Raw genomic sequence first — 15,261 nt, 5'->3', positions numbered from 1 at the left:
GACGCTAATGATCACCTGTTTGTCCCCTTTCTGCTGTACATGAACAAGTCTGGTGGTTCCATCTCTAGTATGTGGGTGGTGGTGCATGACCAAAGCCAGCCCTGTATCTACAGTATATTGCCTTACAGAGTGCCTCAAACGTGACTACATGGGGCTCACCTGATGATGCTGAAACAAGACATGTTGCACATTTGATTCTTTATGTCTTTAAATAAATGGTAAATTTAAACGTCTGTTCAAGTAGTGTTGAATGTGTGTCATACAGTGTCAATCTGGACAGGACACACAGAAGGAGTATTAAATCTAACCCACATCCCTGACCGACCAGCTGTAGTGCTCTGCTGAGGGCTGCAGGTGATGCTGTCGGAATCAAAGAATCATTTCCGAGGCCTGTGTACACCAAACAATGAACACGTCTACCCCAGAGTGTGAAGCCTTTCTGCAAAGAGATGTTCGCTTCATCTCTGAAGAAGTGAGGATCTGCTTAAATCCTCCAGATTCCAATCAGGAGAGCTTTGTCTTTTATCAGTGATACTCTAAGCAGGCAGAGCAGAGCATGAAGGAAGCACAGCGGGGTGTGGAGGTGGAAGCAGAAACTCTGCTTTATCTGCATCTCCAGTCAGACTGATAGGAGCCAGATGAGACCGCAGAGGGACCCATTAATGCTCCCTGCTGTGCTACCATAACACTGCCAGCCACGAGCTCAGAGACGTGCAGCAATTTAACATTATGCATGGATAGCTGGGCCATCTTTCCATTTAGATAGTGTAAAAGGAATACTGAAGAAATCTGATAGCTGAAGACATTTGGGATTACTTAAAGATTTGCTTTGTTTTGTTTGTGTATTTTCTACTCCGTCATCCTGCGTCCAGTCTTTGTGCTACATATGTAGTTCACATTGATCTTCTCACCTGACTCTGGGAAAGATAACACAGAAGAGGATTTGTTCCTTTAAACACACTAGAGCACAATTTAGAATTCAAATTGAATTCCACTGGATGCTTTATCTATTCTATTAGAACATTATCTGCTTTGGAATGATTGCTGCGCTCTAGCACAGGCCTGCAGGACCCAGTCTCATTCTGTATTGATGTCCCACCTCAGCAACCGTCACGCCACGCTGACGTTCATGTAAAACAACAGACTTGGAAGTATTTGGTTGTCTGTCCTCTAAAACTGATGATACTGTGTGTTTTTCTAATTTAAAAAATGTCTTTTTCATTTCATCGCAAATGTTATTTGCATATTTTCTAACTCTTTTCAAATCTGCCCTCTTTCAAATCTGCCAGAGTAATGGTGGAATTATACTTCCTACTTCCTGTTAACACCACAACAGCACTAGATAGATGTATTGTGTATCGTCAGGCTGCATCATTCTTCACAGTAATTATGCTTTCACTATGATAGAGTGGGGAGAGCACTGAGCAGAGGGTTTGCAGGAAATGGCTTTGCTTAATGTGCGTTTCAAGTTTCTTCAACTTTATGTCATCTTCACAACTGTCACAAACTTGTAAGAGAAGGTACGAGTAGCCCAAACTGACCAACTGACTTAGAATAAATATTAGATTTTAAATTAACAATAATAAAAACTTCCAAAACTAATACAAACTTTTCTTGTATGAAACTGATTGGATGTTTCTAGTCAGCTGGGAGTCAAACAGCTAACACAAGCACAACGTCAGCGCTCTGGCTGAACTAACGTCACAGAAATCACAGAAAGAGAATCTGCAGACTCTCTCAAATGACCGCTATGAGTTCAGTACACAATCAGCCAAACACTGCACATCTGTCACACAGGCACATATAATCCTCAGTAAAAAGTCAGATGCATATTAACATAATGCTGGGCTGTTCCCTGTGCAGACGAGCTGCTGCTGCAGCCACGAGAAGATGGAGCAGTCCGGTTTTCCTGTGCTGACCTGTCCAGCCACACAATGTTTTCATTAGATGTAATGCTGCCGTTCCCTGGAGGCAAACTGAGCTGAAAACAATTTGGGGGCTTCCTGCTGGGTTCTGGGTGTGTTTGAGTCTATCGCCAACTGAGGACCTTCATCTTGAACCAATCACGCTTTCCCCATACTTCCCCATATGTGCCAAGAGGGCAGCAGCACTTGGAACACTTTACCTATATTACAAATAAATACATCCCAATCCTGGTTCAGCTCCACACTGCTGGCTCTGCTGCGCCAGTCACTTTGGAGTCACACGGTCCTGGCATGGACTGGTCTGAGAGACAGCCTGATCTCAGATCAGATGATGTGCTCCAACAAACCAGGGACATGATTCATCCTGACAGCGTCTATAGGACGACACCACATACAAGCAATAAGAATTTTTTTGTCACTTCATACATTTGAGAGGGAAATGCATTATTTTCACTCCACTACATTTATTTCATAGCTGTACTGAACGAGTTACTTTGATTATTTCACACAAAAACATTTGATGAGCTCATAAAATGTGATGTATTATAGATTAAACCTGCTCCATTGCTGAGATTTTATAAATAGTAAAGTACTGAGGTCCTTGGAAAGAGTTTGGCCAGACACCAAGAATGAAACCTTTTGAAATGATTATAATATTTTACATTTTATTTGTTCAATTTAGTGCTGGATCCAGAACATACTGGAATCAGTCTAAAAAATACACACCAAGTGTAGGTTTTTAATTTGTAGAATGTAAACTCCTACAAGATTGGTGAAAACCCCAGACTGGCCTCAGAGGGCTTGATTAAATGACCCAACAGTACGAAACACAGTTAGAATCAACTCCATTTTCACTCGGCACAACATTAAAATGCTGCTTACATCAGCGGTGACTCGGTTACTGTAATCTAATCCCGTAGTATAGAGAATAATTTATCAATGTCTGTGTATGGTAGCTTTGATACTTTGAAGGCTAGTTTCTCATTCCTCTGCAAAGTAGGTGATCTGTTTCCTTGGACAGTATTTCCATGCTGAGGTGGAGGCACAGAAACACAAAGAGGGTCATTTTGGACTGAACACAAGAACTCGGATGCTCACTTGATTTGATGAGGTTGGATGGTGGTTGAAAAACCACATTACATTGGTTTCAAGATATGATTCAACACTTGCACTCTTTTACAGGACACATCAGTGTGAGTTACACATGCTGTAAAAAAAAAAAAAAGCCTCCATGTTATCAAGCCAGTTCTGTTAACAATTAAATCCTGAAAACCCAAATTGTCTCAAAGCAAGTGAAAACATCTGCCAGTGCAGGGAGAATATTTTAATCTGCTTCCAAAAGAAGCAGATTTGAAGACATAAGTGTCTGTATCTCGAAACAAGAAAGAAAAAGGAGGGTCACTGTGAGAAAATGAAAGTTGATTTTTACTGTGCTGGCAGGTTTTAGCCCTTTTTTCCTGAAAATAAGACTTAACAGACTCAGATACTGACAGAATGAAATGTATAAATCTTCTGTTCTTCTTCAGACTTTGTCATTGCTGAGTGTCCAACACACATCATCATCATATATCATCATCATGACACACACACACACACACACACACACACACACACACACACACACACACACACACACACACACACACACACACACACAGAGAGAGGTGAGGAAGTGATCAGTGTTGTGCCAGAGCTTTTCTTTTCAGCAGGCCAAATCTCCTTGAGACATTGAACTAAAGGAACTGTGGTAAACAACAGAGGCATTGTCCTGCTCTGAGGGGGTGTTGTTTATTTCATAACCCAACCAACCGGTTTCCTCAACCCTGTCTCCCATCCTCCCTCCTCTGATCCCCTTTAGTCACTCTGGAACTCTGATTGCAAATTTGAGTTGTTCACTACAACAGTCTGCACATGAAACTGAAGTGAAAGATTTAATTACAAATACACATACAGGTTTATTGCATTTGTTGTGCTCATTTTGTTTCAGAAGTGTTTCCAGTCTTGCCATTAACCCATACAAGTTGACTTTACATAAAAAATTCAAGGTTACTGAGTGGCTTAAAAACTGTAAGCAATCGATGAAAGATGAACTAGTTTAAGTGAGCAACTTTCATTTTGTTGATGTTGGCGGCCCCTGTGGACAAAAGCGGTAGTGTTTTTACTGCCTCGTGTGGTCTGATCTGGCCTGCGCATGCATTTGTTTTGGAAGCAACTTATTTTCAGTACTGTTTTTCCTTTTTATGTATAGCTGCTTGCAGGATGCATAGCAATGAAAATGTAGCTATTCGAGGCCATTTAAGTTAAATGTCCACCATGGCCTATACTCACCAACATAAATTAATATGTTTATGTAAAACCACACTTTGCAGTGTATTTCATGAATAAAACAGACATATTACACACCTGTGTAGGAGGAAAAAGGCCAGTTCAGGATCAGCCTGCAGTCCTCTCCATCTGTTTAATGAGCTACTTGTGTTTTCGTCCATTTTGTCTCGGTCCATTTCAGCGTTTTTACTTCTTCAATCAGCTCTTTTCTTTTTCTCTCTGATGATCTTGCCCCAGTATCAGCCATAACTACAATATAAGAGTCAAAAAAAAACTCTCCGAAAAAAAATCTTGACAAACTTTAGGCCCCATCTCTACTGCAGCAAGCTATCATCCTGTCGCAGGTTGTATAAGTTACAAGCAGTTTAGCTAAAGAGTGAGGGTCCCATCTCAGACTGCGTTGCACTGTTTATAGAGGCTGGGAAAGGTAATACCAGTAGGCTACGTCACAAGAAAGAGGAGAGTTTAGAGAAGAAATAATATGTCATTTGTCTAGCCAAAGTTTTTTAGCCTTGGTTCCGATCTTGTGAACCCTCTCAGCAGCACTCAGACGTGCCTCGAACCCAGTGAGGGATGCAGGATGGGAACCTTTGTTAAAATGTGCCATGAGGCCTTGGGAGTCCAAACCTGTCCATGGAGGTGCATCAGGAAAAATGTTATAAGTTGTTATATGTTGGATACACTGAAAATGTTTTTGAGCCTTGAATACACAGTAATAGAAGTTAGAAAAGTAGATAGTAGTAGATAGAAAATAGAAAAATCAGAAACTCTAATCTGGATTTGTAAAGAAACAAAAAACGCATTAAGTGCATTGGATAATAGCACTTTATACATGCAGCCATTCACTGTTTAATGAAAACACAGAGGAATCGACACAAGATCAAAACAAGAACCTGTAGAAAAAATAAGAAATATGAGACGTTCACTAGTTGATGAAGAAATGAGCAGCTGTAAGCTGTCATGAGCTGACTGCTGCACAGCTATCATTACATTCTGCTCAGCTTCTTACTGTGTTCAACAAAACACAAAAACACCCATTTAGTTTTTCTTTGGTTTTGAACAGAGCTCTGACATGAAGTTCACTAACTTCTGCATGTGTCATTACTCCCTCAGCTTCGCTCTGACTCTGCTGTCTCATCAGTTTTTCTGTGCTCCCCCCAGATTAAATCATACTTACTTTTCAGCTACTGCTCAACTACTGTTAAGTTGTTGAAGTGGAAGCACTGGACATAGCTGGAGAGTGTGTGTTGTTGAAGTTTAACTCGGTATGTAGGCGCTTCAGTGTCATTTACAGACTAAATGACCTTGAACTTCTTCAGCTGCAGCATTGAGTGCATTTTAAAATGTGCCTTCCTGGTAAGGTCCTGAGTGATGATGGTGGTAACCTGGAAGCAGAGGGTGTCAACCGGGGAGTCTCCGAGGGTGAGGAGGTGGAGCGGGGTACTTTCTGAAATCCACACCCATCTCCACTGCAAGTTGTCCTGTTCACACCATGTCACCAGACAGTCAGTCTCCTACCTGTAGGAGATACGTCCCATTGTCCACATCTATCTGTCTTTGTTTTCTTCTGTTTGACTTTTATTAAATTTGTGTCCTTGTTCTTTTCCAGTTATTATTTTACTGCTGCAGCTTCTCTTCTCTCCACACTTCATCCATCCTTCTTTCTGAATTCAAGTTGTTCTCTTTTACTAAACTAAGAGGAGTTTAATTGCCAAGTTGACTCATCATAAAACACGCTTCATTCAAACTTGACAGAAACAAATTACAACTCACCAAAACCATTTTGGTTTGTCTTTTCAGTTTTGCAACAATCCCCAGCTCTGGTTAGGTCAAAATAAACCCTTCACTCACAGAGTTGTTGCCACCCTTCCTCTTGCTGCTCTCCTGGTCTCCTCTCCATGTCTCTCCTGTCCCCGCCTGACTTGTCTTCATGGTCCCCAGAGTGATAGTCCTGGTTGGAGCTGCTGTAAATCACCTCATTGGGGTTTTCCCTGTTGTCAAACTGGCCTCTGCCGGTCTCAGAGGTTGTGTTCGGTTGGGGTCTGGACCTGTTCACTGGGAGGCTGCTGAGCTTCTGTTGCCCACTGTGTAAACAGTGGTGCCCCTAGAAATTTGTCAAAGGGGTGGTCAGGTGGGGCCACTGAAAATCTCAGGATGGCACGCACAGCACTGGAGGAGGTGGGGGGTTCATTGGGCAGCACCTGAGAAGCTCATCCCCTTCTTGGAAATCCAACAGAGACTGTGTACAAGAAGGGGATGAGCAGACTCTACTTCCTGAGGAAACTGAGATCCTTCAACGTGTGCAGCAAAATGTTGGAGATCTTCTACCAGTCTGTTGTTGCCAGCACCATCTTCTTTGCTGTCGTTTGTTGGGGCAGCAGCATCAGAGCCAGCGACACCAACAGACTTGATAAGATCATCAAGAAGGCTGGCTCTGTACTCGGACTCAGACTTGAGTCTTTTGAGACTGTGGTGGAGAGGAGGACGCTGAATAAACTGCTATCCATCATGGACAATGATCAGCACCCTCTCCATCACATAGTGGACAGACAGCGGAGCACCTTCTCCCACAGGCTGCTACAGCTCCGCTGTCGAAGGGACAGATACAGGAAATCTTTCCTGCCACATGCCATTACACTGTACAATAACAGCTGAAGATAAATAAATAAATAAATAAATAAATAAATACAATACTTTGTACCACTACTGTTTGCTGCTTTTGATATTTTAATTATTATGTATATAATTTTTACTGCTTGCTATTTTGATATTTTATTCTGTATAGTTTGCTCTTTATAGTCTTATTTCAGAATTTTTCACGTATTTCACTGTGTGTAATGCTGCTGCTGCTGCACTGCAATTTCCCAGCTTGGGATAAATAAAGTATATCTTTCTATCTATCTTATTATGCATATGCAACAGAGGGGCAGGGAAGGGTGGTGCTCCTATTTGGGGGGCCAGTGGAGGAGCCCGCAATTGTATCACGGTGGCCATGGCCCTCCCACCCCCTCTTGGTTTCACCCCTGGTGTTTACACCCAGGGGCACACAGCTATTTTCCAGTAAATAGTGCTACTAGCTGGACGGCTAACTGAGCTAACTAGCTAAAGGTAGCCAGTAGCTACAGCCGAAAAGAGCTACAGCAAAGAGCATAGTGAGCAGCAGTTAGTGGTTAATTAGTGGCACGAGGCAATGCATGATTCACTCGGCTCTATAGCTCGAGCCACTATTGTAATCTCTCGCGTTTTTTCTTTTCCTATTTCTCATCTTCCGCCAGAATTTTGGCATGTAACTAGTCCCACAGCTTTGAGAAAACCCTCACAAACTATATATCAAAACGTGCGGCTCGATTGGTAATGGTGTGCTCTGTACTTATGACGGGATTCGTTAATAATTCGCAAAGTTATTCGCAAAAAACTGTGAAGAATTTCCCATAAGAAATGAATGGGGAAATTTCCTCAAATTTCTGCCTTTTTCAAGTTTCCGCTGCCTCGCCATACTTTCTCCTAGAGACTTCATTCAAACTTTAAAACGTAGATCATTTTGTCGGCTCAAAATGAACCTCGGCTCACTTTTTGATATCTCTGATTTTCGAGCTATGACCATCTGAAGACCATAAAGTTTCTCAAAAAATGCTCAGAATTTCTCCCCCTAGAGTGGATGACATCATCAGTTAGAGTGAAAGAGCCAGTGAGAAATCGCCTGAATTATTATTTTTTTTTTTTTGAATTGCCATAAACTCCAAACGGTGAATAGGAGACACATAATTTTTGGATCTTTTTGTAGACAAACGTCTCTTCTCACCTCTGATTTCAATTTTAAATGGTTAGCCCCACCAAATTTAAATAAAGAGGGATTTTGCACCAGCTGCCCTGCTCTGCTGCTCCATGTAAGCCAATACAATCTCCAGTTTTGTGTCTCGCAGCCTGTCGCAGACTGTCTTTTTAAATTGACCATTTACTATTTTTTCTAAAACATATCTCAACACCAAACACACGTACATCTGGCCAAGACTGCTACGATTCTCACAGTCTAATCGGTTTTTTGATAGCAGCTTCCGTTTTCTCACAATCACAAGTTGTTTGTAAGAAACCGACAGCAAAAAAGTAGCTATTCCTCAAGGGGAGAATTAACTGTCAACAGGTGTAACTGTTGGTTACACACACACATTCATTGTCATAAGACACACACACACACACACACACACATCTCCATCTCCAACACACCTGATTCAAATGCTCAGCTCGTTACTGGGCTCTGCTGAGGCCTGATAACGAGCCATTCATTTGAATCAGGTGTGCTGGAGCAGGGCTACATCTAAAACATGCAGGGCAGTGGTACTCCAGGACCAGGCTTGAGAAACAGTGGCATAGATAACACCAGCAGCCCCCTCGAGCCACTGTCAAAATTTTGGTGGCGCCGGAATTGTCTAGTTTAATAATATGCTGCCCCCCATTTGTTTGGAGCAACCTTCAACTGATGGCCTCATCTTGCACATTGTACCTTCAATAAGCAGATATCCTTAGCCACTAAAGCAGACTCTATGTCCAAACCCCAGCTGAACACAACCTCTGAGACAAACAGAGGCCAAACACTCAGTTTGCATTCATTTTGTGATGAAGATAAGAAACAATAATACTATATGAAGTTTTGTAGCCACATGCTACTGAGCCACCACTGCTTGTACCGGGAGGAAGAGGAAGAAACAAGTGTTGTTATCATATCGTTTTACTTCCTGTTGTCTGGCTTGGTGAACATCTTGTTGTCAGCTAAAACAGTGAGAAAGCTGATACGCTGTTCAGGAAGTCATCTGGTCTGGTGATGGTGATGCATGATGGGAAATCTGGTTTAGTGCTTGTTTATGAAAGGGTTAAGAAAATGTGTTTCAATGCATGCTGAGTGTAAAAGGATTCAGGCTTTAAAAGAGGCCTAATTGAATAAATTCCCAATGCCCAAGTCTATCTGTATGGTTTGAACAGCCTTAAAGGGAGACTGCACAGATTTTAAGGGTCAGCTTACTGATGATGTCAGCAGGGATATCTCTGCTTGGGTTTGAAGACATTAAAGCAAGCCTGCTTTATAAAGTAGATTTGTGGACTTTGAAAGATGTAGACATTTACCAGGCTGGGTAGGTTTACTCTAATGAAAACATGCTGTTGGTTGCATTGTGGGAAATGTAGGATCGATCCAGCATTTATGGAACTTGACCCAGACTACAGACTAAAATTCAGGACATTTAGGCCTCTGCTATTTTGATTCTAACCAATCCTTTTTAAGTTTGTCCTTTGTGAATGCCACATTAATGGAAGTGCAACACTAAAATGGAATACATCATTAATACAGAATTTTTGTTCAGTGTCATAGGTAGGAGTGAAAATCAAAGTATTGAAACCCTCCATGTACAAAAGCAATGCATCAAGGCAGCTTGTTGAGAATTGATAGGCTATCATGTCTTCTCTCTACTGCCCTCTCCTGTCTGACAGTCTCAGGAAAAAGCCACAAGTATAACTGAACCATTAATCCATGTGACAAGCTTGGATGAAATGTGTTTTTGCTGTGTAACACACTGCAGAGATGTGTAAATCCTGTGTGCGTTACGAATCCAGGAGGCCAGCAGTGATAAGAATGAATGTTATCCTGAGCAGAGCTGGTCCAGTGTGAGGAGCAGAGGGGCTGCTCGTCAGGCGGTGAGGCCAGGACGGCTGTGGGTATTCTGGCCTGTGCAGAGGTTAAATGAGAGCACCCGAGTACTGAGCATGATTTATTCATATCAGTGCAACAGAAGGCCAAGTCTTTTTAAATGACAAGAGCATCATTCATGATATTTGCAGTGCCACCATGTTGGCTGCTGAGTAAACTCCTGGCTGCAACCCTGTCATCTTTACAGGAGGGCCAACAGGTACCTCCAAGAAAATCTCTGTAGCTTCTTGTCTTTTCAGGATTCTGGATCGTTTAGGGTAAAAACTCAAAACTCATCCCAGAGTTACAGCTCAGAGATCAATTTTTCTAATCAGCAAACTTTTCTAACATACATTTACAGACATATATATATGAAAGCAGATTACTGAGAAACCTAGTGGAGGCAGGAAATCAGTCTAATCAGAGTAATTTACTTGCCTCTGGATTTCTCTCCCACTAAACTAAAGCCACAGTCCTTGTTGCCACAGTCCAACATTCAACCCCTGCTGATGTCATCAGGGTTAATGTTAGGCTCTGTTCTTATGTCGGTTTACATTTACCTGACAAAGAAATATAGTGGCAGTCCAAGTGTGACATTGTTAAATCAACACCAGACATGTTGGGGAGGAAGCCTATTTGCGCTGAGACTAAACCAGAGCAATGGCAGATCAGAAAATGCTCATGTGACTCATCTTTGTAAGTCATTTCTAAAGGTGTTGGAAGGCACTCACAAATGATGCTGTTCTAGTGACAGAGACACCAATCTGAAAATGCTCAGATGACTTCATTCCTCACCTTGGAAACAATAATTTTACAAAGAAATTGTAACTCAAAGTCCACTTGCTAACATTAACTTTACAGGGGAAACAGCCACCTCCCCACCCCCACACACAATCACATTACCCCATTACCAAAGTTTCATACTTAGCTCTGATAAGTGAGTCAGCCCTGAGTAAACTCCATCAGCTGAGGAAAGCCATGAGATATGGCTGATGAGTCAGCAGGGCTTGAGTATGAATTTTATTTCAAGCTTGTACGGCTCATTGTGGAAGGCTGTGACAAAGATATTTCGTTGTTAAGTTTGGAGGACTTCCTGTCAGCATAGAGCTTCTCTTAAGAGACACTGACACATGGCATTAGAAGAATTGTAGGATCCAGTGTTTTCTGAGATTGACTTTTACTGGGGACTGAAAATCAGGACACCTCAGCCTGCGATGCTCCATTTTTTAACTGTCTCTTTAAGTAACTCACCTGATGAAATAAACCAGGTGTGCAGTCAGAAACAGGTCAAACAAGGGATTTTTCCAAGCATGCAGCAGAAAGCTTTGCCAAATTTCTGAGCAGGAAGCAGCCTCTTATGTTCCTCACATCAAGCAGGAGCCTTGTTATCAGCTTCCTTCTCCCAACTGTCATCAACACTTCATCACAGGAGGTCGCTCTCTCTCTCTCTCTCTCTCTCTCTCTCTCTCTCTCTCTATCTTGGGTGTGCAGTGCATTAATGCAGAGGGACACATTTGTGAGCACAGGAGTAAGGGTGATTATGGCAGGCAATTTTCAGAAAAGAAACCATTATCTTAAGAACTTTATTTGGTACCATATTATACAGTGATTATATACAAAGAACTTCAATTGCAATGCACTTTCATCATACATTCTGATAAATAAATAATTCCTGCCTTACTACAAGGCTGTTAAAATATACATTTCTTTACTGGCCATTGTAGAAATGCAAATCTACCAACTTAAGTTACCAAAATGATTTGACTGAAAGATAAAATGATTTAAATATGTAAAACAATGTGGGGAGGAATGGTCTTCCACAGTGGCGCTCAGCCTTTAGACTGTGACTGATAGCTATTCACCGTATTCACACAATTAAACAAATGCTTCTCCCAAACAATCCCTTGTGCATGTGAGGGTAATGCGAACCCTTTGCAGGAAAGGCAGCAAACTGAACTGTAACAATGAAAACTGCTGCTCAATAAAGAAGTAAAACCCCAAGAACATGCTTCATTTTGTCACAATGATTTTCTATTCTTTGGGGGTTCAGATGCTTGTGGAACAGAGTCGACCAAGGAACACGCTGCGGTTCCTTGAAACCAGAACGAAGCTTCGTTTGAAAAAAGTGCTCTTTTATCTGTTAGATGACAAAAGCTGGGAAAGCCACTGATCTGTTGCATAATGTTGCACAGAACACAGATGTTAGTTTGTTGCTTTCAGGCCACTTTGGTAATAGTGGGGGCTGCGGCTGGCACGCAGATTCTTATGACACAGTTTAGGGCTACAATATACGAGAAAGAAGAGGAACATTGTGTTCTGAGTATGTGAAGGTGTCAGTGTAAGGAACACAGCTGTTTCTCAGCAGTACCAGCTGAACTCCAACACCAGTTCATTTAAAAACACTTGTCCCTTAAGAACGTCCCTGCCAGTGTCATCTCCAGAGGGCATAAAGTTGCAGACTGGAACAGTGAAATGGAGGAAAACTGAAATAGACACACAAAGAATAAACAATGGCTTGCAGCAGCTAGAGTCCACCATCTTGATCTGAATCCCAGTCATACCAAACTGGCTGGCAGACTGCAGCCAGGGGCCAAATGGCATTTAGCATATATATTAAAATGCAGCCAACATTAAAACCTCTGTGCAGAAGTCAACTGCTAAAGCATCTCAGTTTTGTTCTAGCAACCACGATCTGTGACTCAGCTTAAGGGCTTTTCATGTCTGCAGCAGGATTATGGATTTTTCAGGTCTTAACTTATTATTGGTACTCAAGTATGTAGTGAGGGGACGTAACCGTGGTGCACAGCATGAAGCTCAGCACTAACGGCAGACCTCCTCCCCCTCCCATGTTGCCCTGATGTGAGTGCCGGGCAGCCCCCTGCTCTGAACACTGGCAGTCTGTCGGTGTGTATTCCCTTCGGCTCACCCTCCATACAGAGCTGCGATTCTGCGCCTCGCCGTCACAGCACAACAGCTACCTTCTTTTCCTCATGCTGGTCTCCAAGCGGCCCAGCTCCTCGTAGGACTGGTAGAAGACTTCCAGCTCATGGCAGCCCCAGCCCCTCCAGACACACAGGCACCACTCCATGTTTTCCTTATGAAAGCCACATACAACTGTGTCCTTTGCCACTAGTGCTGCCTCCTCCAGGAACCTGAGAGAAAGAGTGAGAGAGAGGGAAGAGGGAGGGGGTGAGGGACGCAAGAAAGAGATCGATCTGCGAGGGAGAAAGAGGGATGCAGTGTCGGAGAGGAGCTAAAGTAGGTGGCACATCCCTGTGCACTGTAATTAGCTCTTCCTAGAAGCTAGTGGGCAGTTCTAGGAAGAGGTTCCCTGGAAAGCCACTGAGGATACTGAATGTACTGTTAGCACAGAAGTTACTACTTGTCTCAGTATAGCTAAAAACCAAATTCCTGCACTTCTCTGCTCTAAAATGTCTACACCAAAGCCTTTCTCCTGGAAAGAAAAGCGTGCAAAGTGGATCAAAGCACAGTGTTAAAGAATGGGACACTGCAATCTACTTTTACACCCACTCTAATTTATGAAGGCTGTGACACAAAGCATTTTGGGAGGAAGGAGGGCTCCTGGTGACCCTGCATCCTGAGCTCAACCACCCATGTATCACGCAGAACAACCCTGAATTATCTTCTCCCATTGTTGTTTCATCTTTCTGAGGCGTATCATTATCCTCCCCTGATGTTACTCCGTGTTCTGTGATATATAGCCACGTGATTACAAGGACAGGTGAGGCTGTGAAGTTACCAAGAGACATCAAGCCCACACATAAGCTCACAGACACATTAAATAGGGTTTAATGCATTTGACTGGTGTGAGACTGTCCCATCAGAGTGAGCCGGCAGCATTACGCTCCTGATCATTACAGCTAAAGAACAACACTAACAGCAGCCGTGTGACATAAATGAAGCCCTACAGGCCTAACGACCCCTCCCTCGACCTGAGCTATGACCTCCCAATGTGTCGCCTATGTTACAGGTGCACCATGTAATAACTGCTTATTAAGGACCCTGTTTTGGGTGGCCCTTTTATTGCCTGCTGCTAAAAGGCCAGGCCTCTCTGTGGAAGCTCACACAGAAGTTCTTTCTGCCAAGGACCAGCTGCTGGCTTCTTTACAGAAATAATTACAGACTCAGCGAAGCACCATAAGTACATGATGAAGGATCTGGCTAAGCTTTATTGAGGCTGCATCAGTAAATTAATATATAGCTTGTTGGCTTTCCCTCCCCCACTGGGGAATGGTTTCAAGCATAACTGAAAATGGGCCCCATGCATGTACTAGAAAACCCAACTTAGAACTCACTGAGACCCTTTAACATTAAAAAGAACATATTCCTTAAAAGACAAAAATAAGATAAAGTCTATTTAAAACTAAACAAAGCAAATCAAAGCCTTTAAACGATAAATAATTGGAAAAGCAAAATGCTTCTGTTTGATGAAGACAGATAACAGCAGTGCTCTTCACAGGAAATGAGCTCACCCTAAAGAGGGACATCCAGGTGGACTGAGGACAGCGATCACACGTCCCCTCAGCTGATCAGCATGGGACTGCATTTCAATGACCATCACATCTCCTCCACGCCTGCCAAACAACAACGACACACACACACAAAAATGTACTGTGACTGTGAGCATGTGATGAGAACAAACATGCTCTTTTCACTGCATATGAGTAACAGTGTGTTATGGCCTCAGATACAGATGTCCAGCCGTTTGTGAGTTCAAACCTGGACACAACGTAAGTCTTTATTTGTTGGAGATATTCGCATCACTAAACTAAAGCAGGCTGCACCACACACTTAGACAGTTGCTACTAAATATCTACAACTACTAACTGGAGGTGCAGCTGGCTCAACCTGATAAGACTAGCTAATTCACAGAGAATGTCGTGAGTATAACACAGAATATGGTGGACATACATCACCTGACATATAACTTGAATGTTGTTAATAATGATGTGAACAGCTTGAGCACAGGAGTTATAGTATGCAAGCTCCACTCTAAATCTATAATATATGTCAAAAATAACCATCATCAACCAACATGATCTTTTCCAAAGAAAGGGAGATTCTCTTCAGAACAATTAAAATAAATTTCACAATATATTTCAGTTACAGCTCATTAATCCAATGACATCAGACCAAATAAGTTGAAAACACATATATTTCTACGCCATATGTCCATTTACAGCGTGTGAGACGACTGTGACTTCCTATTTACAATGTTGACTGCTGCTACAAATCTTTCCCAGCGATGACATCGCCAGGGTCTTTACTAACCTACAAACTGCTGGAAGTGCCCCTCCAGTCAAAGCTGTGTTT

The 15,261-nt window shown here is 42.4% G+C and overlaps 1 protein-coding gene across 2 annotated transcripts in view; it reads right to left on the bottom strand.

Moving 5' to 3' along the window:
- Positions 1-11,502: 11,502 nt before the first annotated feature.
- The window catches only part of lrrk1 (leucine-rich repeat kinase 1), a 64,542-nt gene continuing 60,783 nt past the window's right edge, over positions 11,503-15,261 (bottom strand). For both annotated transcript variants that reach the window (XM_041936428.1, XM_041936436.1), the window contains 2 exons: positions 14,421-14,522; positions 11,503-13,079 (listed from right to left, as the gene is read on the bottom strand). In XM_041936428.1, the coding sequence (XP_041792362.1) occupies positions 12,902-13,079; positions 14,421-14,522 (280 nt within the window). In that variant the 3' untranslated portion in view covers positions 11,503-12,901. The remainder of the gene's footprint in view (positions 13,080-14,420; positions 14,523-15,261) is intronic.

This window comes from Chelmon rostratus, chromosome 1 (assembly GCF_017976325.1).
Source record: "Chelmon rostratus isolate fCheRos1 chromosome 1, fCheRos1.pri, whole genome shotgun sequence".
NCBI lineage: Eukaryota > Metazoa > Chordata > Actinopteri > Chaetodontiformes > Chaetodontidae > Chelmon > Chelmon rostratus.
Note: the sequence above shows the minus strand (reverse complement) of the source record. Positions and strands in the feature narration are given on the sequence as shown.